The sequence below is a fragment of the Danio aesculapii genome, chromosome 2, assembly GCF_903798145.1.
Source record: "Danio aesculapii chromosome 2, fDanAes4.1, whole genome shotgun sequence".
Taxonomy (NCBI): Eukaryota; Metazoa; Chordata; class Actinopteri; order Cypriniformes; family Danionidae; genus Danio; species Danio aesculapii.
The window spans coordinates 13,332,474-13,359,684 of record NC_079436.1 but is presented as its reverse complement, the minus strand read 5'-3'; the positions used below and the strand labels follow the sequence as shown (position 1 = coordinate 13,359,684).

The 27,211-nt window shown below is 34.0% G+C and overlaps 1 protein-coding gene across 6 annotated transcripts in view; it reads left to right on the top strand.

Moving 5' to 3' along the window:
- Positions 1 to 27,211, top strand: part of st3gal3b (ST3 beta-galactoside alpha-2,3-sialyltransferase 3b) — a 136,480-nt gene that overhangs the window by 19,609 nt on the left and 89,660 nt on the right. For 3 of the 6 annotated variants that reach the window (XM_056473184.1, XM_056473175.1, XM_056473170.1), the window contains exons 2-4: positions 3,172 to 3,320; positions 23,105 to 23,176; positions 23,554 to 23,601. In XM_056473184.1, coding sequence (XP_056329159.1) covers positions 3,212 to 3,320; positions 23,105 to 23,176; positions 23,554 to 23,601 — 229 coding nt within the window. In that variant the 5' untranslated portion in view covers positions 3,172 to 3,211. The remainder of the gene's footprint in view (positions 1 to 3,171; positions 3,321 to 23,104; positions 23,177 to 23,553; positions 23,602 to 27,211) is intronic. The other 3 variants (XM_056473192.1, XM_056473201.1, XM_056473211.1) reach the window with 3 other exon arrangements.

Sequence of the window (27,211 nt, the reverse complement as noted above, 5' to 3'; positions counted from 1 at the left end):
GCACTTTAAGACTAGGCGATTATGGCCTTTTAAAAAAATCGCCAATCTTTTCACCAAAAAAACGATTTACGAATTAAATCGATTTTTTTTTTCTCCCCACAAAAAATGTGAAGGTTGTTAACCTAAACATATCATAATTCTATAATAATAGGAAATGAAAAATGCTAGAGAAAAAAAAAAAAACTTTCTGTCAAGAACCTTACTAGCTGTCATTTAAAGATCAAGTTGAACAAGATCTAATTACCTTTTTTTTAAAGACCTTTTTTAATAATAATTATAATAATAATATATCTATATTATATATATATATATATATATATATATATATATATATAATATTTTTTAACAATAAATATATTAAACCATTTAATAAAATTACAGTGAAATTAAACTCGCATTTAGACTTTGTTCAAGATTATTTATTTCCTTAATATTTAGTATGTTTTATTTTAACATGAATATATATTCACAGGTTTATTTATTTCATATAAATGGCTCACAATAGGCTAGTGGGTTACGTTTTATTGCTTTAATATTGTGTTGCGCTGCTGCATCTGGTAGACTAACATTAGTGCGCTGAATGAGTTGTCACAATGTAGATATTTGTGGTACCTGTGGTACCTTGAATGGCTTTTTTTCTTTGCTGCTTGGTCACGTAATTTGTCCAGAAACGGTAACGTTAGATTCTAACATTGGATCCATGGCATGGGATGATAACTGCTTTCCAGGTTTACCATAGTTTGGAAAAGTAAAGGTTTTAATACAGCTAAAATGTTCTGTTATACTGTTGCAAGGTGTATATATAGTTTTTTTTAATGTTTTTTTTTTTTTTGCGTTTTAAAGAAATCTGTTTTTGAAACTAATGAAGAGAGCTAAAGTGAAAGATTTATTTGAACTATTTAGCTTGACGTGTTTACAGTTCCAATATATTATAAATGTTTCTTAAAATAATATAAATTGTTCAATTTTTTTTTAACCAGACATTTAAAAAGAAGTTATTTTAGAGCAGTAATCACAATACTGTGATCCCGTGAAACCATGGTATTTTTATCCAAGGTTGTCGTACCTTCAGATGATTTGTGCTTGTGCATCAGTGTTCTTTTCATTTCACAAAGCGCAACATTTCTCTCTGGACAGTTGTTTTCTGTTCGCTGCTGTGTTGTTTGTGTGTTTTAATGGCAAATGCGAGGGGAACTACAGGAACCCAGAGGGGAGCGTCACGTGTTAGAGTGAAAAATGATTTTCATTAAAAACAAATCGATATAAGCTACACACTCGTTAATTGATAAAAACGATTTATCGTCCAGCCCTAGTTCAGTTTGAATTTCGTTACACCCGTAGACATTACACAATGATTATTTTGGTTATTTGAATCAGTTCTTTAAAAAAAATTCTGTCAGGATTTACTCCTCACAATCATGTAGTGGCAAACCCTGAGAGCTTCATTCACCTTCAGAACACAAATGAAGATATTTTGTATGAAATCTGAGAGCTCCCTCATCCTCCATAGACAGCAACGGTCAGAAAGGTACCAAAAAACATATTCAAAACTATTCAGTGAAACAATTTGAATACTGTCAAGCTTGCTGAAGTATTCTCAATGCAAACATAAATTATCAAAATAATTCTGTGTCAGTAGAGGGCTCACGTTCACAAGCACTGCAGTAATGTACACCCCCAATACCTGCGCACAACTTTCTCTATTTGAAACAACGTCAGATGTGTGACAAAGTACGACTCACAAAGAGCACAGCACTCTCATGAACATCCAAACTTTACTGGCACTGAGAAAAAACTGTTGAATAAAGTCGTTATTTTTGTTATATGGTTGTCCAAAAGGATTGTTGTGGCTTCATAATATTCTAATTGAACCACTAAAGGCATATGAACTGAGTTTTGAGCGACGTTTTGATAATTTTCTGGACTTAAGGAATGATCTTGGATCATTGCTGTCTATGGTTTATGAGAGAGCTCTCATAATTTATCTCAAATATCTTAATTTGTGTTTTGAAGACAAACAAATGTCTCATGGGTTTGGAATGACATGAGGGAGTATTTAATAACATAATTTTAATTTTGTGTGATTTAACCCTTTAATGATTGCTTATTTTGAACTGAATAAAGCATCATGGTGGCTCAGTGGTTAGAAGTTAGCACTGCCACCTTACAGCAAAAAGTCACTGATTCGAGTCCTGGCTGGGTCAGTTGGCATTTCTGTGTGTTTGCATGTTCTCCCAATGTTTGCGTTGGTTTCCTCTGGGTGCTCTGGTTTCCCCCACAGTCCAAAGACATGTGCTGTAGGAGATTTTGGGCAAACAAAATTGGCTGTAGTGTACACTACCTGACAAAAGTCTTGTTGTTGATCCCAGTTGTAAGAGCAACAAATAATAACTTCTAGTTGATCACTTGGAAAAGTAGCAGAAGGTAGATTTTTCAGATGAATCATCTGTTGAACTGCATCTAAATCATCACAAGAATTGCAGAAAACTTATTGGAACCCACATGGACCCAAGATTCTCATAGAAATTAGTCAAGTTTGGTGAAGGAAAAGTCTTGGTTTGGGGTTACATTCAGGATGGAGGCATGCAAGAAATCTGCAGAGTGGATGGCAACATCAACAGCCTGAGTTATCAAGACAATTGTGCTGCCCATTACAAAGCAAATCACAGGAGAGGGCAAATTCTTCAGCAGGATTGCGCTTCTCGTTATACATCAGCCTCCACATCAAAGTTTCTGAAAGCAAATGTCAAAGTGCTCCTGGATTGACTAGCCCAGTCACCAGAGATGAACATTATTGAGCATGACTGGGGTAAGATGGAGGAGGCATTAAAGATGAATCCAAAGAATCTTGATGAATTCTGGGAGGCATCTGCTAAAACATATGCTGGAATAGTCGGCGGTTCATTCCGCTGTGGTGACTCCTCATAAATGAGGGAAATGAATGAATGAACTGTAAAAGAAGAGTTGTTTCCCCTTGATGGAATCCATCCCAACCTTTGGAGTCGTCTCCCGATTTTCAACACAGTGAAATCAATTATTATAATTTTTTTTTTTTTAGAGTGGACTCCCAGCCCTTGCTTTGCTTTTAGTGTTTAATAATGTGAGTCTGTCTGCTTGACTGCTTGGTGTAGACATGTGATTCACCCTCCTTTTTTTCTGTCCTGTTTCTAGGTGATGTAAAAATACGGTACCATGTGAATGGTTGAGGAACATGAAGCCTGCACACAAACTACTGTTCGTCGTGTGTCCCATGCTGGTCTTGGGGTTCATCTACTACTCTTCTGGGAAGCTCCATTTACACGTATGGGGCCAGAAGCCACGTGAGTAGTTTCTCCAGCCTCGCATTGCCATCTGTCTGTTAATGTTCTGACCTCTCTGTACGTGGACGCCTTTTGCTCTGTCAATATGTATGTTTGCCACAGTTTGTTTGTTAGACCCTCTGTCAGTTAAATTATTAAGCTTAACTGTCCACTGTTGCGTGCTTTGCCTCACGACTGGTTGTTTAGGGAAGATCACATCGCAAAGTGATTATTCTTCTGTGGGTTCTCAGTATTTGCATACCTTTTTCACATTTTGTTAAGCTTTGGTCAAAATATATGAGGTTTCAATTGTTTGTTGGCAAGAATCTAGCGAAATGGTTAATTTATTTAAGATTAACCATTAAAAAGAATAAAAGATTTTTGAATATCTACTTTTAAATTCCATTCGACGCGTATAGAGGTATGGTCTTGATTTGAATGGCTAAATATTTGTTCAAATGTTTGCATAGACATTGGGTTGTGGACTTCAGTAGCTGGTCTGAGAGATTATTTCTCTCACTGTGGTACAACTCAAATATTTGTGGATAACTGACTGAAGTTCATCTCACTGTTTTATTTGTTTAAGATGGTTAGGTACTTTAATAATTAACTTATTAATTGGGAGATGGAAAAAAGAAAAAAGTTTACATGCAGTGATACTATAAAAGGATTTTTTTTTTCTGTGCTTTTATGAAAACGTTTGCAAATGGATGTAAAAATAATAAAATGTTATTTTAAAAAGAAACGCTAACCATCTGCACATATATGAGGTCTTTTGAAGTGTTCTATTTTTTCAGGTTTAAAGAGCCCCTATTATGGGTTTTTAAAAATGACCTTCCATGCAGTGTGTAACACAGCTCTAAGTGAAGTGAAATATCTAGCTAAGGCTTAAATCTGAAAGTGCACCATGTTTTAAACTGTTGATTCATCTATAAAAGAGTCAACTCATAGTGGTTCGAATGAATCGCCGCTGTAACGAGTCTTTATCTGTGTCTGCGTGACGTTGATACGAAACTCAAGCCCCGCCCATTTGTTGCATGTGCAGACCCGGGAAAATTGAAACCCCTGGCCCTCCCACACACGCTGTAGAAAGACAAAGATGAAGACGAACACTGTAGCAGATCTTGGTTGAATCATGTCGCATAGACTCTGTGCTCTGAAGTGTGAAGGAAAGTTAGTGTTACTTTCCCTACCCAAAGATGAGGCTGTGAAGGGTCAGTGATTGAAGATAATTTTTTATGCAAAAATACCTCAGTATTATAGCCTCAGCCTTGTGCTGTGTTCCTGTCATTTTTCTGACGAGTGCTTCAGCAATCTACACGCTTACAACGAGGAATTCGTTGGCCGTTTGTTAAAGGAAGGACCAGAAAAGACTATTGATGTATTATACTTTTTCAGAGCTTGACAGGAACTTTACAGTACACATTTCATGGATCAGTTTCTTCCCCCCTTTCACAAGTGTAAGTAATTGCGATTAAAATGGTTGCCGCCTTGTTTTCTCTAGCTTGCAAAATATGTATTTAATTGTGTTTTGTTACTTGTAACTGCTGGTACTGTATCTGGTTACTCTTTATATTCTCATATCATGTCTAATACCACATTGAAAAAGCGAAGTGTGCCGCTTTGTTTACGCATTTAAATGCATTTTTGAGCAAACTGTCGTTTGTCGTTGCTATGGCCACCCTGAGCTGTTTCTATACACGTTCATGTTTCAAAATAGTTCAGCTTTTGTAGTGCAATATGCTGGTGTTTAATAGCATTGCTTTAATGTACTCCTGCATTGGGCTCACATATACACTCTGACTACTTCAAAATTGTTTATAAGCTGTGGTGGGCAGTACTCTCTGTCTCGCGCTGAACACCGTCGACCAATCGCAATAGACTGGGTCATCGGACCAATCACCGCAGATTAGCATCGCATTAAGGAGGGGTTTGAAAACAAATAAATTGCTGAACAAATCATATGGAAGTCGTTGGGATAATTAGGTAAATATAGATGCATATTATAAGACAAAAACAGTGTTTTTTGACCTTGCATGGATATCAGCATGTTGTTGGAGACCCCCAAAACCAAACATATGATCCTTTTTAATGCATAATAGGGGCTCCTGAAAAATGTCTAGGTTTTTTTCACATTTTTTTCTTTCTAATAATAATAATAATAATAATACACTTTATTTGTATAGCGCAACTCAAAGCGATTCATAAACAACAAACAAACAATCATTGTTCAAGACTACATTTTAATATTTAAATGTACATTTTAGGCTGCTTTCACACTAGCACTTTTGGTCTGCACCCAGATTCATTTGACGTCAAAGTATGGTACGTTTAGCTGGTGTAAACGTGTCTTCTGAAATAGGGTGCGCACCTGTGAACCCTACCCGAGTCCGCCTGAAAGAGGTGGTCTGGGGTACGGTTCACACGAACTCTGGTTAACTTCTGATCTAAATGCAGTCGTACCAAATAATGGAAGTGAACTGCCAACTCTACAACAAACTTTAGTTTTAATAATGTTCATTTGTGTGTTTGTGTAGGGCTGGGCGGTATATCGAGTTCTGGGGTTATATTGATATGATTCCCCAACATGATGCAGGATTATCCAATATCTTCCATATTGATATGGTTTGAGGCCACATGTGTGCATTCTGCGCGAAACAGGCCGCTCCAAGGCACGCAAGCTCCACTTGCACAAATGAGCGCAGGCGCAAATGAATGTAAATTTACCTTTACATTATACCACATTTAGCTCTGCGTTCTAGTCTGTTTTTGCATATTGAATTCAATTCCGATTATATTCTAATCATTGTATTTATTTATTTATTTATTCTGTATAATTAATTTATTTATTTTAGCCCATTGGAGGACGTGATTTGATTTGTGTGTGTGCCTAGTGTACAAACGGTTGGTGGTTTTAATGATTATTAAAACTTAAAAAAAAAAAGTGAAATAAAAAAAAACATTTTATTTTAAAATCTCGCTGTTAGCTACTCTTTCAACAAATAACAATATAAGAATGATAATTATAATGATGATAATAACACGGAGGGAAACCCCTGTGTTTTGAATTATATTTGCTCAAAAGCTGTTTAATAAAGTTTTAATAAAGGCTTTAACTCTCAAGTAACCATTTATGGGAGAATACCGGATATATATCGTATACCGTCAATCCTCCTAAATATACAGACATATGATTTTTTTCCCCATATGGCCCTATGTCTGTGTGTCACCTACCTTGGCGACAAGCGGTACTGACCCAGTACAAACAGTGATAAATGTCTGCTTGTCTTCACCAAAAACTGCACACATCGTGTGATGTTCTGAACGTTTTTAATGTTTTTTTTGCAGCAGCAGATAGACGCAAGTGGCTCTCTGTATTTTGATTTTGGTAACAAAAGCAAAAGATTCAGTAAAAGCAGAATGATATATGTGTACGTCTCCGTTTTGGTGTTTTGCTTTTATGGCCGTCACCTAGCAACAGTTGTGCACAAAACAGCCGCTTGATAACACAAGCATACCGGGGTTCAGAAGTAAAAAAGACGGTGTGAACACAAACCAGCTGAGAAGATGGCAGGGGGGGACAATCGAACCTGAGTTCAGGTAATTGAACCAAGTGTGAAAGCACCCTTAGTAACCAAAAAGCATGTCCAGTTAATTGATATCATGAATCGTATTTAATTGAACAACAACTATTATTATTTATTTATTTATTTATTTGTTTATTTATTTGTTTGTTTCTAAAGAGCAAACAGATAATTAGAAGGTCATTCGCTTAAAATACTTTATGAATTTAAATATTGTTGTTTTTTTTTTTCTCCATAAAAGCATAACATTAATTTTTGCGTAATAGTCTGCATATTACAAAGTAAAAGAATATTATAAAAGTAATTTAAAATAACATAATGTCATTTTAAAGATTAATGAGCTGATTAAGAATATAAGCTGTTGAAGATTTCTTCCAGATAGCATGTCATTAGATACATTCTAGTATTTCCTGCACACAAATAACAAAAACTGCTCTATGAACCATTTTCTTAAGCAGTTAGTCTCACTCAGTTTTTCTTTGGTATTTTCTAATAATATCAAATGGACATTTAACGAGAATCATTTAAAAAAAAACACTTTTTAATTACACGCTATGAATCATTTAAGCATTAACAAATAGTAAATTCTATATCTAAGTATTAGATGTTAGTTGTTAAAGGTAGAGTAACAAAACAAGTTCTGAAAGAGATCAAACCTCAGCTAGGTAATAAAAAAAGTACCTCAAAAGTAACGTAAAGCATTACTTACCATAAAAAGTAACTAAGTAATGCAACTAGTTACTTTTTGGGGAGTAACTCAAAATTGTGATTCGTTACTTTCTAGAGTAACTTTCCCAAACATTGATTACGACTAAGGATGTAAAATTAGGTGCATTTAATGGATGTTATGAAACTGAAAAGGACAAAAAACAACAACTGTAAATTCTACATGCTGTATTCCAGGCCAGTAGTTGACAAATGTCTATTTGTAAAGAACACTAGGTGTGTGTAACACCGCGTGCCTGCACTGTAAAAAAAATAATCCTGGTTGCCTTAAATTTTTAAGCTGAATCAAATTAACCTTATGAGTCCATTGAACTTATATTATGTTAAACTGACTTATAAAATTAAGTTAGAACTTGTAAAACTTGGTTTTTAGTTCATTGTAACTTATTAAACTATGTTGTCATGACTAATTGTTCATCTAATTTTTACAGTGTGTGGACAGACAGTCCTATAATCTACCACTGTTGTTTTTTGTCAAGTACATTTTTAAAGATCGTTGCATGACACTATTTTACACTTTGAAACATGTTTTCAAACATAAACACACACATGAACAGCCAAAACACATTAAGTTTTGTTTTTAGGTGAAATCTTTGTTGTGTAAATATATACTTTTGTAAGAGATGAAAATCTGTAATGATAAAGTGTAAACAGAGAGAATTAGCATGAGCAAAGTACATTTAAAAGTCAATAACTAAAGCAAAATCTGAACAGCCTGAAAAACACTGATGTTTTATTCAAAACACAGATGACATTAGTACATGTGTGATCTTGCTCTAATGTTTGCTGTAAAAAAGCAAAAAAAAAAATTAAGGAAATAATATGAATTTTTACAGAGCCTCTGGCACATTAAATCTGGCACAAATGTGTGTTAAACAATATGAGTTAATTTCCATTTCAATTCTCTTCCTTCAATTCAAATAATTTCCAGTCAAACATTTCTTGATGAATTAGAATTGTTTTATAACGAGGTTCCTTTATGACACATTATTATATTATATTTTAAGAATGATCATAAAATAAATACAGTTGAAGTCAGAATTATTAGCCCCCCCCCTTTGAACAGTATTCTTTTAAACATTTCCCAAATTATGTTTAACGGAGCAAAGACATTTTCACAGTATGCCTGATCATATTTTTTCTTCCGGAGAAAGTCTTATTTGTTTTATTTCCGCTAGAATAAAAGTAATTTTTGATTTAAAAAAACAAAAACAAAAAAAAACTTTGAAAGTCTACATCGAAAAAAAAAATTATCATTATAGAATAATTGTCTAATAACCCTAACCTGTCTAGTTAACCTAATTAACCTAGTTAAGCCTTTAAATGTCACTTTAAGCTGTATAGAAGTGTCTTGAAAAATACCTAGTCAAATATTATTTACTGAAAAGATAAAATAAATCAGTTATTAGAGATACGTTATTAAGACTATTATGTTTAGAAATGTGTTGGAAAAAAATCTTCTCTCTGCTAAACAGATATTGGGGAAAAATAAACAGGGGGCCTAATAATTCTGACTTCAACTGTATATATATATATATTTGTAAATGCATAAATTATTCATATAGTGTAAATGTGTATATAGAATTTATATACAAAAACTATTATCATGCAAAAGAAGTAGAAAGAGAAAACACATGCTGTCTGGCATCAGATACATTATTTAAAAATTCAAGATGAGAACAAGTGGTTCCCTTGATGCCAGTGCATTATACCATCTTTTATTGTTAGTGTATCAGGGCAGGGATGATATAGTATGCCATTTGTGCAGTGTCTTTAAATTGACTCGCCTTCTATCTCTATAACAATTGAAATGCTTTCGGATAATCTCTTTGTGATTTTGCTTTAGTCAAATCCAATTGTAAAGTGTGTGAGTATTGTGCAAATCCTGATATTGAGTTCTGCTTTTTTTATTGAGTGAATTTATTCAGGGGATCAAGCGGGCATGTGGAAAAACGTTTCTTGCTGTTTTCTGGCAGGGAGGGTGTTTTTAATTCCACAGAGTCAGCAGCGAGATTTAGATTGAAAGATTGAACTGCGCGAGACAGGCTTTGCATGAGACATGTATGTCTTGTGAAATGAGGTTCAAACCAATCTTGTCTGTTCTATCTAGAGGCTCCTTGATTGTGCCGAATGGATTTTTTTGGCTTATCAGATCAGCTGAAGAACTACACATTAGAAGATGTGAAACTGCGATGCCTCGTTACTTTACTACAAAACTCTACTTTCTCTTGGCAAGTTTTTGTGCAGGTTGGGCCATTTATATGGATACACCTCAATAAACTTATTTGGAATTTCACAAGAAAACAATGGTATGCTTGGTTTTAAACTTAACTTTATTCTTTCATGAGTTATTTACAAGCCCCCTCACATATAGTAATGTGCAACAAACAGGACGATAATATCACCAACCATTCCCATTTTATTAAGGTGTGTCCATATAAATGGCCCACCCTGTACATTCTTTTAAAGGGATAATCACCTAAAAATTTAAATTCTATCATTACTTAGTCACCCTTGACTTAAACAAGTTTAATAAAAAATTTGGTAAAAGTTGAAATACTGACTACACTTTTGTACTCAAGTAAAAGTAAAGAAGTACGGCCTGAAATAAGTACTTAAGTAAAAAGTATTCATTACTACTACCTGTTTTAGTTTCACGGTGGTAACTACAGCGCACATCATGTATACATCCATACAAAATAACTTGCATTTCTCTTTTTTTTTTGTATGTTTGTATTTTCAGCTGCAAAATAGCCAAGCAACATCACTCTACAATATTGTCCAACAACACTGCTCAAAAAGTTGCCATGTGTCTCGTCACCTGGACACAAAACTAAAGTTATGGCTGTTAAAAACTACAGCTGCCATGCTCATTCATATACTTTAAAACAGAATTCTGTAGGCTTATAAATTCATAACTAATAAATGTCTTTAATTTAATGGTTCATTTTGTCCAAAACATATTTCAGTTTTTTTTTTGATAAAATAAACAAATGTATTTGACTCCAAATTATTTTTTGCGTCATGTTAAAACTGCTTAATTTTCTTCAAACAGCAACACTTTTGCAGCTCATATGATTTCTGCTTGTTTTTTTGTTTTTGTTTTTAGAGTATTGTGTATATTTTATTTAACGGATAAAGTCATTAATGCTGGAAATACATTTTTGCATCTTTTTTTTTCACATGATAAATTAATCCTTTGCATTATATCTTTATTCATAAACCACCCAGTATAACTACCTTTGATGTTCTAAAATATTTATATAACTATCTAACAAATTTAAATGAAGATTACAGTGTATATACATGTTAAAACTATAAACCGGTATGTATTCTGTATAAGGAAATATGAACTGGTTAAAAACAAAGGAAATAAATCTCAATGCATAACATATTCATTAAGTATTTAATTGCTTTAGTCATAATTGTACAACCGTTGACAAACAATTTTTTTTCTCTCGGTATTAGATTGAAAAATCAGAGAAGTAGCTACAGTACACCATGGTCAGATGTGGACGAAAGACTTTAACCCCATTTCAATGTTTACTTGCTAAAACATGTTTACCTGTGATCCGGTCAACCAAAATGCATCTTATTACCTCGTATAAACAGGACATCAGTCATGAACATGGTTACATCGCTGTAATCCATGTTTGCCATTCCTGCCATTACCATGGTAAGCGCAATAAACAAGCCTACTTAAGGTGTGTGATCAGAGGTTGAAAAAGCCACGCACTGCAGCATAGAAATATATTGACTTAATCAAAAAGGTGTTCCAATTGAGCAATAACAAGAAATATTATAGATCGCACATGAAAATGAAAGTAACGAGCCCAATTTAATATTGTAATGAGTAGAAAGTACAGATATTTGTGTAAAAATATAAGGAGTAAAAGTAACAAGTTGTCAGAAAAAAAGTACTGATACTAGAAAAATCTACTTAAGTACAGCAATGAAGTATTTGTACTTTGTTGCTTCCCATCTCTGGTTTTAATATACACTACCGATCAAAAATTTGGGGTCAGTAGGATTTTCAAATAAGCTTCTCCTGCTCAACAAGGCTGCATTTATTTCATCAAATATAAAGTACAAATTGTAAAATTATAAAATGGTATTGCACTATGAAAGAACTGTTCAAAAGTAGTTTATAATTTCATTTAATAATTAATTTCAGTAATTTTAATAATGAATTTTCAGCTTCAGTCTTCAGAGTCACATGATCCTTTAGAAATCACTGTAATATTAATTATTATTATTAGTAATAAAAGCAATAATTACTGGAGTAATAATTTAATTTGAAACTACACACAATAAGAAAGAAATGTAAAATTTTAATAAATATTTAACAATTAAATTTTTTTACATTTATAAATGGCACCTTGATGAACAGAATAATTTTCTTAAAAAAAAAACATGAAAAAAAAACTGACCCCAAACTTTTGACTAGTTTATTATTATTATTATTATTGTTGTTGTTGTTGTTGTCGTTAATAATAATAATTATTATTTATTTTTATTATTATATATTATGTACAGTTAAGGTCAGCATTATTAGCCCCCTTTTAATTTTTTTTCCTTTTTAAATTTTTCCCAAATGAGGTTTAACAGAGCAAGGAAATGTTCACAGTATGTCTGATAATAATTTTTCTGGAGAAAGTCTTATTTATTTTATTTCAGCAAGAATAAAAGCAGTTTATATTTTTTAATAAACATTTTAAGGTCAAAATTATTAACCCCTTTAAGCCATAAATTTTTTTTGGTAGTCTACAGAACAAACCATCGCTATACAATAACTTGTCTACAAAAAATATCTATTAAAATATTATTTACTGTCATCATGGCAAAGATAAAATAAATCAGTTATTAGAAATGAGTTATTAAAACTATTATGTTTAGAAATGTGCTGAAAAAAATCTTCTCTCCGTTAAACAGAAATTGGGGAAAAAAATAAACGGGGGCTAATAATTCACGAGGATAATAATTTTGACTTAAACTGTATATTTATTTATAATATTATTATATTATTATTTATATAAAATATATTTTGAAGATTGTTTGAAACCTGTAACCATTGACTTCCATAATAGGAAAAACAAATACTTTGAAAGTCAATGGTTGCTGGTTTCAAACATATTTTAAAATATCTTCTTTTGTGTTGAACCAAATAAAAAATTCTTACTGGTTCAAAACTAGTCAAGGGAGATTAAATACATTTTCATTTTCTTGCCTGAACTATCCCTTTAAGATGTGCAAACTAATCTGGTAGTCCAAGAATGTTTGAATTTATTGTTGGAAAAAGTTCAAGTTTAATTCTAGACATCAAGATTAAGGACATACTGAAATGTTGATGTAACGATAAGCAATAATGTGATGTTGTGGTTTTGATGCTAGCACGTTTTATAGTAAATCATTACTGACAAGATGCAAATAACATTGATTTGCATGCAAGTATTTCTTGAGACACAATTGAGTTATGATGTCAATGTTAACGGTTAGGGCTGGGCGATTTGGCCTAAAATTAAAATCTTAATTAATTGAACAATTAAACTTGATAACGATTAATGATGGATTTTTTCATTTATTTATTTAACAAGTTTTGTATAATAAATATGCTCTCATATTACAAGTGAGATATTTCTGAATGAAGGGTGCATTACTTGATTTTAAAATAATAGAAGGAATCACACACTGTCTTCTATGATTATTTATTTAACATCAACGTTGAACAACTGAAATTAAAACACACATTGCCTAAAACAAACAGTCACTTTTTTCTTATAAAAAGTGAAAATAAATAACTTAAACTTTTGGAAACAAAATAAATTATTTTCAATGTAAAATGTTTCATATTAAATGTAGTAAAATAAGCAGTATCTCTTCTTAATAAAATAACTCTGTAAATCCTGTAAAAACTATTTTAAATAGTGTAAATTTGTTAATCTTCTGTTAACTTTAATTTTAATGTAAATAATAATTTTATTGTAATGGAAAATATCTCTGAAATCATTGTCAATGGAATGCAAACTTGTGACGTGTAGTAAAATTTTTTTGAGAGGTGCACAGGTATGCGACCACATGAAGGCAACAGACAAAATCCATGTATTCAATGCAAAGTATAAAGTAGCCTTAACAGTGCGGAGTCACATAACTCCACACACGTTAGGGAAAATAATTGAAAAAAATTTACCTGGAAAATTTGTATCGATTATAGGTTCTGAATGTCAATTTTGATTACACTGTAAAACCCAAAAAGTTAAGGTAACTCAAACCATTTGAGGAAACCGATTGCAACAAACCATTCATGTTCAAAAATTAATCCTAATGAGTACTGTGAACTTAATCTAATTGAGTAAATGAAGCAATTTGAGGAGAGTAAAACCCTATAAATGAAGAGAACTCAAACCAACTGAGTACTGTAAAACCCAATAAGTTAAGGCAAACTTAAATGATTTGAGGAAACCGATTGCTACAAACCATTTGAGTTAAAAACTAAGCTGTTTGAGTACTGTGAACTTACTCCATTTAAGTTGAAGTAATAAGGCATTTAATCAACTCATTACCTTCAACACTGAGTTCAAAACTCTTTTCAAATGAGTAGAAATAACTTGTAGTAACATTTGAGTTAACTACACTCATTTCATTTGATAAAGTTGACTGTTGGGTTTTACAGTGTACTTTTCAATTAATTGCCTAGCCCTATTAATAGTTTAGATTTGACACTGGAAATGAGAGCGATATTAGTGTTAAATGACATTTTAATTAGCAAGCTTTTTTTGTTTGGTACAGTTATTTACATAAAACTGGCTCTTTGTATGTAATGTTACAGAGATATTGGTGTTAAAAGGCAGGTTTTTCATGTTTCACTGGTATATCTATTTGTGTTTTAACTTCATCCACTAGAGGGAGGGAGAGCACCATAGTGCAGAGCCCGGTTTGCTGGGCCACATAATTTCTGTGAACTCTTTAATCAGTCAGACAAAAGTATTAAGCCTTGTTAACCTCTTGTTTCTAAAAAGTTTAAGCAACACAACACTGAACTAATATGAAAAGTCAGTCTCTGTTGTCTGTTTCAACAATCGCAGTTTCAGCATAGACCAGTGATGTTAACTGACAGGATTTGTGAGATAAAAGCAATTATTGGACATTCTTTAGTCCTGTTATGAAAGACACAAAACCACAGCTGATGAACTCAAAGTCTAAACAGTCTTAGTTTAGTTGCCAAAGATAGGATTGATTATTTTAATGTATTTAATGAAACAGGGGTGACATGGTGGCTCAGTGGTTGCCTCACAGCAAGAAGGTCTCTGGTTTGAGTCCTGGCTGGGTCTGTTGGCATTTCTGGTCTCCCCTTGTTTGTGTGGGTTTCCTCCGGGTGCTCTGGTTTTCCCCAGTCCAAAGACATGCGGTATAGGTGTATTGAATAAGCTAAATTGTACATAGTGTACGTGTGTGAATGTGTATGGGTGTTTCCCAGTATTGGATTGCAGCTGGAAGGGCATCCGCTGTGTAAAACATATGCTGGAAAAGTTGGTGGTTCATTCCGCTGTGGTGACCCCAGATTAGTAAAGGGACTAAGCTGAAAAGAAAATGAATGAATGAATGAATTAATTAAATATATAGCCACACACGAAGTCATGTCTCAAAATTCAGTTTGAGTTTTTTTTTATCTAACCCTTTTCCACCAGTTTGTAAACTGCTTTACAGTTACTGTCATTGTTTGGTTATCAGCCAGGGTTGAGCTGTAGGATTAATCATTAAGAGATTGTGGTTTTGACACAAACACCCACTCTGTCCAATCACATCATCGAATACTGTATAGCAGGGGTTCTCAACCTTTTTCACTTTGGGGCACACCTCCATCTCTGAAATTTTTTTTAAACTGATTGTCTAGAGAAAAATATTATTTTAAACCTTTCATTTATTAGCAAAATATTTCTTTTGCTTGTACTATTGTTATCTTATTATTTACAGCATTTTATGAAAAACCCCCGAAACATTATTTATAGAGAGAATTAAATATAGAATATATAATAATATATATTTTATTTATTTTTTAAAACCCACACAGATTAAAAGCTCCTGAATTCTTCAGGTATTTGTTACAACTGCAGAGTATTTAGGCCTTTTCTTTAATAAATGTACCTGACAGGACTACAGGAGATGACAAAAAAGCTGCTGCTTTGAATTGGACTGACTACTTTTCATCTATTGATCACATACATTAAAAATAAAAAGTAAAATACAATAAAAACACTCTAAGTCTGTTGAAACGCATCGATCTGAAGGCAGTTGGGTTTTTAGGATATTATTGGAGTTCGCTGACAGTAGTGAACAGCTGTTCAGTAAAACACCACCGAGTCTTGCCAGATCCTCATGTATGGGGCGCGCATCCGTTATGAAACAGTCGCATTGTAATTTGGAAAACTATGCTAATATTTTAAAGGGCACATAGGTTACCCCTTTTTTCATATTTAATATAAGTCTTTTGTGTCCCCAGAATGTGTCTGTAAAGTTTCAGCTCAAAACACCCATCAGATTATTTATTATAGCTGTTTGAAGTGTCTGTTTTATAGCTGGGAAAAAGTTGTTGCCGTTTTTTTTGTACTGGCCCTTTAAGGCTAGTCCTCCCCGCCCACCGTTCCCACGTGCCTGTCAGCAGTCGCCGCCCTCAGCTGCCTCAGGAAGCAGATCTCTCGTAACGTTTGTGAGAAATACTACAGTAAGAACTTTAACAGTCAGTATTTGATGCACTTTTTATGGAGTTGCAACAATGATTGACATACAATGTCATTACAAAGTTCACGCACACACACAGCGAGGATACACACACATAGCGCAGACACACACTCACGCACACACAAACACACACACAGAGACACAGCGCATTAAGCTTTGCACTCGTTTTCGTTTTGCACGCATATGTGACATGATACTGGTAATATCCACTGCTGTATGGATATCTGTTATGGTAATGTTTAAAATAAACCTGATTTAATGTCCACAAACCGTGATTGAAACGTCTTCCTTTATAATTGTTCTGGCAGGCGGCTGTGCTGATTAAGTGAATCTGAAGTAAATAGCTGTAATTCATTACACACATGCTCTGTTTTAAAACATTTTAAACATGTGAAACTCACTCTTGATCACGTTTGATGATGATGGTTGATGATCCTAGCGAACTGAACACACCTTTTATTCCTGGTTGCTTTGCGCACGTCTGATCTTGTTGATATGATTATACACGCGACTACCGGACATGTAAATGCGCGCAGCTGTCAATCAATATTGGTGGGCGGGGGACCGCACTCCTACGTCAAGTTGCGGTCGATCTGCAAACAGCTCCAATTGGTCCACCGTTTTTGTTGTTAAATTTGAAAAAAAAAAAAGGTTTATTTCACCCCAATATGACAGTTTATATACTATACTTACACACATTTCCGTCCAAACAGCTTGTAAAGTAGATTTTTCACCATAGGTGCCCTTTAAAGAGTTCACACAAAGAGAGCATGCATAATTTGTGAATCAACAGAAATGTGCGACTCTGATACAAGTCACAGACGTGAGGCACACGCGAACTGGTTATAACTGTAATCATCATTACCTTTATATTTGCGTTACGGTTTGCTTTACGTTATACAGCTGAGCATGTAGTCCTAGTTGACGTGCAGCGGTTGGAAGTGCAGCCACGGTTAAGTCTGTTATTTACAGTGAGGCCCTTTTTGCACCGAGTCCAAAGTAATCAATAACAGAAAACGGGAAAGGCCAATAAACCAATAATTTTTAAATAAAACATTTAATAATGAAATCAAATAATTAAAGTACAATAACTTCCTTTTAAGCTATCCACCTGCAGGATCGCTGAGGTCCACTAGTGGGTTGTGGCCCACCGGTTGAGAACCCCTGCTGTATAGTATTCCTTATCGAATACTGTAAAGTTTTGCCCAAACATAATAAACTCATCAATCATGATCTTTGATTTGAGATAAACTGAGACACTTTTTTTATCCAGAATTATGCAGCTTTAAGCAGGATACAAGTACCTGAAAGTAATGAACACTCCAAAAATTTTTTTTACTGCTGCTTCAAAGTACTTATTTAAAATAAGCTGAATCAATACAATTCTTGAGTCTTTTTTTATTGGGACAACTTAACTGTTTTATATTCAGTCCACTTAAATTTGTAAAAACAATTAAGGTGACTAAATCGATTTGTGTTCGGACAACATGAAAGATTGAGGAACCCACACTGTAAAAAGCGATTAGTTGTTGGTTGTCCTTGTTGGTTCTTGGATTAATGCTCGTCGTAGCTGAAGAAAGTGTCTAAAATCTTCTGACACCGCCATAACTTCATCGATGGGAACATTTGATTGCAACAGCCATTAATCAGATGTCTGTGAACATGTCAAACCAATGATCAAAGATCACAGATTTTAGGCTGGGATTATAGGAGTCTTTAGGGATTTCCCAAAGTTGTCTGAAATAATAAAATCTTTGCTAAAATTGCACTGTGTAGCAGGGCTTAATGGAGTCAACATCATTATCATATGCATCAATGCAACCAATGCCCACAGACAACCAAAACTGGTGACTAGCAGCAATAAAGACGCTACTGGTGTGAGTGTGGCTTAAGAATTAAGACAGTTTTGAAGGTAAATGTGGGTCAAACACTGTTTTAGTAGCAGCTTTTAGTGCCTAATGAAGTTTATTGAACACTCCAAAGTTTTTACAAATGAAATGAATAAATAAGATCTCAGATTGTGTTAGCAGCATTTACACCTCGCCTCTAAAATGATACATTCAGATTGAGTTCAATTTTCTGCATTTTTAATATCCAAAATGCGAGAAAACCAGGGCTAGTGGAAAAGCAGCTTTAGTCCACACACACACCACCACAGCAGGATGTTTATCATGTCAAACGTTAACACTAAAGTACTTTAGCACGCTCTTGGAAAACGGGTCAGTCTTGGTGCAGACAAGTCAGAACGGTCCCCGTGTTTCTGATCTGCAAAGGGGCCCGAAATGTGTAAATAGTGCAAATATGATGGATGTTCTACTTGATAAGAGAGAAGAAAGTGTTTTCACTCCCTGTGGAAAAGAGTCTGCGCTGTGGACCTGTGATGAGGCAAATAACTATTTGGTTGCTGCAATTATTTTGAAGTTTTATTGATTGATGGTTTCTTATTGGCTCTCAGAATCGCAGCTGAGGAAATGGATTTGGCAGGTTTCTTACTTCGTTCTCCTCCCCATGTACAGTCTCATAGATTATTTAGCATTCAGCAAGCAAGTTATTCTCGGTTTGTTCAATTCGTGTTTGCCTTCGGTATCTTGAACCTCTGTGGAAAAAAAAAGTTAGATAAATTATAAACGGCACATTTCGACAGCTGCGCCCAGTTTATTTTGGAAAATTTAGTGAACCTGGGATGGGTTTCTTTGAACCTAACCAGTGTTATGAAAGCCACTTTAGGACATGTTGTAAAGACAAATCACAATAAATGGCTCTGAAAAGTGTATGAGGGAAGGAAACGCAACCCTATTTTGATGATAAATGACAAAGAGAGGGCAAGAACCCAACACACTGTTGATTTGATTGCCATAGAGTTACCCAAACACATAATTACCAAATGGTACGATGTGAAAACATTTGTAAATTTAAAAAATGTGATTTTTGCCTGGATGCTCCTTATAAAGCCTCTCTAGCTGTAAATACATTTTGCTTTATTTTGAAAGCTGTCTGCCAGGAGGTCTCAAAGTTCAGTGAGTTTGACTTCATCTTCGTAGAGTCTGTGCAGCCTGAAGACTTGTTTTATTTTACAGATGCTCCTCAGGTATCTTGTGTATTTAATTCATAAAGAGTCTGCAGGAAGTACTCAGATCCAGGTTCTTTTCTGAACTATCACACCATGTCTGCATTGGTCATAAGCTTTAACATGGTAAAAATTATATTACAGTAGGGGAATTTGTATTTATTAAGGTTATTTTTGTTAAAGTCTTTCAAAACAAAAGTGGTCAAAGGCTTCGTTTTGCGTTGTGATGCTTAAAATAAAATGGCATCTCAAACGAGAAAAACTCATTTGATTTTGTATATTAATGTTTGTGGTGTGCCGTTTATTGTTCATATGTGAGTGACAGGTTTTTGACTTATCTTCTCACTAGTAAATGCATCATTAGATCGGGAGTGTGTTTCCCAATGAACAACATAACTCGCGGCTGAACTATCATAGTACGATGCATGGTTTGGGAAAAGAGGTTGCATGGTTGCTTTGTCATAGATTATCATTTGAACCACGTTAGTTTTAACATAAAATGTCCATAATGACGCTGTAAATGGAGCGGAGTAAAAACTTCTTTAAAGAAAAACCCCACAATGCTTTATGCAAATTATATACACACACAAATGAAGACTTAAAATGAAGATCACTAAAACTAAACTGTAAAAAATACCTTGAAAGAAAATTACACCTAAGAGAGATGACTTTAATGTCTTTTTTTTCTAAATAATTCCAAGTTAACATTTTGGAACGTTCGAAAGGATTACAGCATAGGGGGGATAACTAGGAATAGAAGATAACCAGGAACTACGCTTGTAACAACAGCTCTAGAGGTGTAGTTGCAAGCGTACAAGTTTGCGATGCAGTTTGCAAATGTTTGTTGGAATATTGATTTTGGAAACGCCAAATCAACTAACTGTTTGTAACGATGGAACTTGCAAACTCAGTTGGCTAACGATGGTTTTCAGAAACGCACCCCAAAGTGAGGAAAGCTGTTTTGACTAAAGATTTATGGGCACATTTATTGTTTACCTTTTAAAAATTATATGCATAAATAATTATTTTTATAAATATTGGAATACTGCAGTATAAATGGTCAGTTTTATTTCAGACTTTGCCTTGACCCCTGGCTTCTCATTTTTTTCTGAAAATATACAGAGTTAGGGCTGGACGATTTATCAAAAAGAAACCAAAATCGAAATCCATAAACTATAACCGAAATAATTTCCCCATGTCACTTAGTTATTGTTTTTAATCCTGTTAATACTATCTTTTTTAAAAACATACTACATCTCGTGTGAACAAACTGAGTTTCACAGACTCAGTAAGAGCATTTTTCATACATATGTGCAGCACTTTGATATGGCATAAACTCACTTTTTATCTATTCACTCATAAAAGTGTGCTGCATGTAAATAAATTTTTTATAATTTTTTTTTTTTGCTGGTTTATCTGATATTAGACTGGAATAGTGACGATTCAAAGGCTAGCTCTCCAGCAAAGCTGTTAGAGAGAACGTAAATGATGTAATTGTGTAATGGTTTGCAAGCAGGAACGTAAATCATTACATTTAAAATAAAATAAATGTTAAATAATCGTAATTAAAGAGCCCCTATTATGGGTTTTTGAAAATGACCTTAAATGCAGTGTGTAACTCAGCACTAAGTGAATGAAAACATCCAGCTGAGGTTTAAATCTGAAAGTGTACTGTTTTTAAAACTATTGTTTCTTTAACAAAATAGTCATGTTGGGTTCAGAAAGTTTGCCTGAACGAATCGACACTGCTACGGTACATCACCAAATATAAAGTACCGGGTCCGGTAAAACATGAAATATATATATATGTGTGTGTGTGTGTGTGTGTGTGTGTGTGTGTGTGTGTGTGTGTGTGTGTGTGTGTGTGTGTGTGTGTGTGTGTGTGTGTGTGTGTGTGTGTGTGTGTGTGTGTGTGTGTGTGTGTGTGTGTGTGTGTGTGTGTGTGTGTGTGTGTGTGTGTGTGTGTGTGTATGTATGTATGTATGTATGTATGTATGTATGTATGTATGTATGTATGTATGTATGTATGTATGTATGTATGTATGTATGTATGTATGTATGTATATACACACACACACACACACACACACACACACACACACACACACACACACACACACACACACACACACACATATATATATATATATATGTACATATATATATATATACACACACATACATATATATATATACACACACATACATATATGTATATATGTATGTATGTATGTATGTATATATATATATATATGTATGTGTGTGTATATATATATGTGTATATATGTGTGTGTGTGTGTGTATATATATATATATATATATATATATATATATATATATATATATATATATATATATATATATTAGGGGTGGGCGGTACTCCGGTGTCATAGTCATCACCGGTGTGACATTGCGCCACGACATGAATCAATTATGTGCCTTGAACAGCTGCATTTACATCAATAATAGCTAATTGTAAATAATAAGGCATTAAATTTTCTTCAAACGTTCAGTTGTGGTCTGAATACCTGTCCTTATACTACAGGGCTCGAAATTGCAACTATTTTGGTCGCATGTGCGCCCGAAATTTAATCTGCGCCCTCATAATATATTTGGGAGCATTTGATTTTCTCTATAAACTTGCTGAATCGCTCTACGCTGCCGCTGTATTGGTTCATATTGGCTGTCAATCACTCAACGCTTCCCGCTGTCAGATGACAGGGAGCTTTTGTTACCGCAGGAAATGCAAACGGCTGAAGAATGAAAAGTACACCGGTTTGCAAACCTCACTTAAAGTTATAATAATAATAATAATAATAATAATAATAATAATAATAATGGCGCAGATGACAGCGATCATGACATGAGGTAAATGTTGATCCACCAGCTGAGATCAATCGAGGGTTTTCGGAGAAGGTGCCCGAATCTTGTTGCGTTGCTTTCACTGCGTGTTCAGCGCAAATGTCCGCTAAATGTAAAATCTAATACTGTACACATCATCGCCAAAGAAACTCGTCTTTACTAAGTTTACACTGAAACTACGGCTCATAACAAAGAGCAGTATTGCGCCGGTGGTCATCGCGAGAATCCTGCTCTGTCTGCTCATAAATTGGTGCCGCTTTATTCCACAAACAGAGAAAAAGCTCATAACAGGACGGAGCATTTAAAATGACACAAACCGAAACCAAAACTTAAAGAGTGATAGAAGTGAGACTTTTTTTTTGTCCGTTCTTCCTTGAAATGTATATTATTTTGCTATTTAAAGTAATACCATGATATTGTACCATCACCGTTCAAAAGATGAAAAATATCGTAATAATAATTTTAGGTCATATCGCCCACCCCTATATATATATATATATATATATTTGTGTGTGTGTGTTTATATATATGTATAGTTTTTTTTTTTTTTTTTTTACGAAAGCATAGTATCAAATGTACAGATGATTGATCCATGCTTGTGAATATTGTGAGAATTGCTGCACTGACACAATAAAGACATGCTGTTAAGTGTTCCAGAAGTATTGTAATTACCGACAATGGTGTTTGCATTGAACTAGGCACAGTTTGCTAATGTGTGTTTTTGGTGTGTGCCCGTTCAAACCATTTACCTTCATTACCAAATGCAGTGTGACTGTGCACAATTTAGTAATTTAGCAGGTCTGCTAATTACAACTACTTTTGTTTCACAGATAAAGATGTGGAGTCCACAGTAAATGTCAGTAAAGTCACTAGTGTTACTGTCAGATCCACAGTGACAAAAGGTAGAAACTCTCCACCGCTCCTTTTTGTTATGCCGATTATTGGGAACTGGGGAAATAATCAATGGGCTCGCCGGTGGGCACTAACACATTTAACACCCGATCTGGGATCGGTTTTGTTTTTTGGTTGTATTTTTTTAAGTAATCAAAATTTTCCTGTACAGGCACCAGTGCTATCAGCTGGGAATAACGGTGATGGGCGCCCTGCAATTTCTTTAACCTCATGCAGTTTCTGGAACTAATGCAAACTTTCTAGCTACTGCTGTTTTGGAATAGGTTGGGGATTGAGGGTTTGGCCTGAGGGGTCATTCAGCATTTCCAGAAGATTGTGTCCAGAAGGACAAAAGCAGCGGGCCTAACTTGATGGTCTTGTGTTTCAGAGCCGGTGGCGGAAGGCGCAGTCTCCGTGGGACGAATAGTAGGCTCAGGTACAGCCTCACTGCAAAGAGTGCACTCTGGTCAACATCAAACCCCACAGCTGTTATTATGGGAGATCTGGTTGTTTTGGGATAATATCTTCCCATTCATTACACATGGAAAGGCCCTTTTACATCAAAGAATATGTATCTTGTTTTCCAAAAAATATATATATTTAGCATAACAAAGATATATAATAATAATAATAATAATAATAATAATAATGATTCTTGAACACAAAATGGGCATTCAAGAATGTTTTCTGAAGGATCATGTGGAGCTGAACACTAAAGTAATGACCACTGAAAGGTCAGCTTTGCCATCAATTACATTTATCTTAAAATAAAAATAGAAATGTATTATATTATGTGGTAGGAATAATAATAATAATAATTTAAACGTATTGATTTTTTTTGTCAAATCATTTTTAAATCATGGAAAGGAATCCGCTGCATAAAACTTATTCCAGAGAAGTTGGTGGTTCATACCACTGTGACGATTTCTAAAAAATCAGTGACTACGCCAAAGGGAAATAACTGAATGAATGGTCAAATAAATGAATTAAGGCATTAAAATGCATTAAAGAGACTCCTTTTAAAAGATCAAACCTTTTAAATGGTCGTGTACATGTGATAAACTCCAGTTTTTGTATGTGGTGCATGGTGTGAAAGGGACTTAAGAGGGTAATTTCAGGAAATCCCCCAATCTCATTTAAAAAAGTTCCATGGCCGTGATCACTACAGACAGTAAATTACATTAATTTACAGTTGATATTGTCATTCTTTGTGCCAAAAATAAGCCTTTCCATAACATATTTGAACTTGAAGAGGCCAATGTGTGCATAAAGTTTTCATGGATATTTTTGGATCCTATCATTGTTTATTAAAAATATGGTTATTTTATAAATATATAGATTAATTGTAATAATTTTTTTCTTTCAAATCTAGTGTATGTAGCTTTTGGCAGTCTGTACTGCAGCTTTAACTAAAAACTCCCTTCAGGATACATTTCTTTTTTTGATAGAAACCTAGCCAACACAGAAGAAAGAACTGAAAATAATAATAATAATAATAATAATAATATGAAATAATTTGAAACAAAATTGTTACTGCATTAACAAATCCACTTATTTTCAAGTGAGGCAGGTTTGAACAGACATTGGCTTTGTTCACATGCCATGGACAGTTTTTGTCTCCTGTGGGAATAAAAGCTTCAACTCCATTTTGATTATTCGGCATTTTCAAACTGCACAAAATGCTGTTTCCTACTGGCCTTTTTAAAAAATTCAATCCTACATTAATTATTTGTTTTAAAAAATCTGCCTAAATATTTATTCATTCTGACAATTCAATGTTATTGCACATGCGCAAAACTGTCCAATTTGAATCTTTGATCCAATTGAGTGTTTATTAGGACTATGACGATAAGCACATTACAGCAGTGATGAGATGTGACCACATTTTTGAGGTCATCTCCATCATCACTGCACCTTTTATTTCTTTTTTTTTTTTTTTGCAGGTGAAAGCTACAAGAGAGCATGATGTGGTACATTAACTGTAAATAATAATCATTGGACCTCATTCATCAACCACTCTTACAAACAAATCTGCAACAGCAATGCCACAGACAAGAGTTTGCGATGTTTATTTTGTTTTATTAGATTTTTTTTTCTTTCATAAAATTAAAATGTTAAATTAATACGAAATGGCAGCTTTGACAACAGATACGCATCATGCACTATTACACTTCTGTTAATGGGGAAGAAAAATAATTTAAAAAATATATAGCTTAAATAAGTTTACTAAGGCACAGTGTTTTGTTTTTTGGGAGCGTTGTTTATTGTAAAAACACAATAATTTTGAATGTTGTCATGCACGAGTCTGTAGGACAAAAACAGCTTCATTTAGTCTAAAATAAATTTTTTCACAGAGCCTTGTGCGATTGTGATGATGTTTTACTAGATCACAAGTAAGGCTGGGTCGATAAATGATGATATTATATCGAATCGCAATAAAATTTTGACTTTTTTTTTTTACTTTGTTGATCTAAGAACCAAACACATAGCAGAAATGTGCAATAATAAGAATCTAAAAGTGTATTGATATCAGATTTTCCACCACCGAGATGTAGAGATTCAAGATGTAACAAATTTTCAATATGTATCGAATTCGATACATTCGAGATGTATCAAATTTTTGGCTGAAAATATTATGCCATTTAACGGACCCTCTAATTTTTGTGGCTTCAGTCATTGTTTGGGTACTCTTTTAAATCTGGAAGCATTAACAGCTTATGTTGAAATATATATCGTTATTATTCAATAAGTAAAATAATTATCGAGACTGCATTTTTGCCATAGCCTCCAGTAGCCTACATACAGTATACAACCATTTGCATAGCGAAAAAGACATTGCTTACATTTTTGTAAAAAACAATAGTAATTAACAAGGTTTTGCATATCTCTTCGCATCCCAACTTTTTTTTTTGCATACCATGACAAGATGTCATCCCAATTTCTGGGATATTGTGGACCCTTTCCTAGTTTGGTAAAACTAGCACGTTTTCAATTAAGAAGACATGGGAGTCACCAAGAAAGCAGGTGCAAACAGTCCTGATGCTTAAGAATGTGTTGTAAACATGGCGTAGACTGTGTAGGAAGTTTCTTTAGAATAAATGAACTAAAATTCATAAAAAGAGATTGGTGAATGAGGCCCATTTTGTCGTTTACTGACATTGTTCAAGGGTTTCTGGAGAAAAAACAAATCTGCTTATAAAAGCTTATGCCAAGGGAACTGATATAATTTACCACCAAACTGTGGTTTATTGCTTCTCTGCTGTGATAAGACATAATCCCATATGTCACAGCCCTATTGTTTACATGTTGTATTGATTGGATTACCAAATTTTAATAGTTAAACTTTCATTCCTGCCATTAAAGGTGTTTACACGAAGGCTTTTCAGTTGACTTGAGCTTTTGGTCTGATTGCTAACAGATTATTTGGTTGCATATAAAAGAGCCAGTGAGGTCTCAGAAAAATTTTTTTGAAAATAAAAAGTTATATATAAGTTATATAATGAAAACACACTGTTTTTTTAAAAAAACCAATTTAAATCTTTGAAATAATTTAATCAATAGCATTTACAATTTTTTTTATTATAACAATAACTGCAACACATCGAGTACATCGTTCAAATGCTACGAACATAAAATAACTTTCTAATGCTGGGTTCAGATTACAAAGACTTTTTGTGTGTTATGATAGTCATTTCATGCAAATTATGCAATTTTGCCTCCTAAATTCTTGGGTCATGGACAGTGCTTCCAAAATAGTCATTGTTGCCATCAAGAAACAAGAGCGTAAGCAGACGATGACTTATGAGGTGATGTGTGTTGTATTGTATATCTGGCCTTCAAGAATTCCACATAAAAGAACGATTTTCTCTATCGTATAATTTCACATAGCGGCACCAAAACTGTGCTTCTTCAATAAGCCTTTTATAAAGCACAGAAGAGCTTTTGTGTCACTAATCTTGAAGCATCTTGAAGGGTGTTTCTTCTGTTGAAGACAAAAAAAATAATTGAAAAATGTTTGTGACTAAAGTCTTTGGTTACAGAGTTTA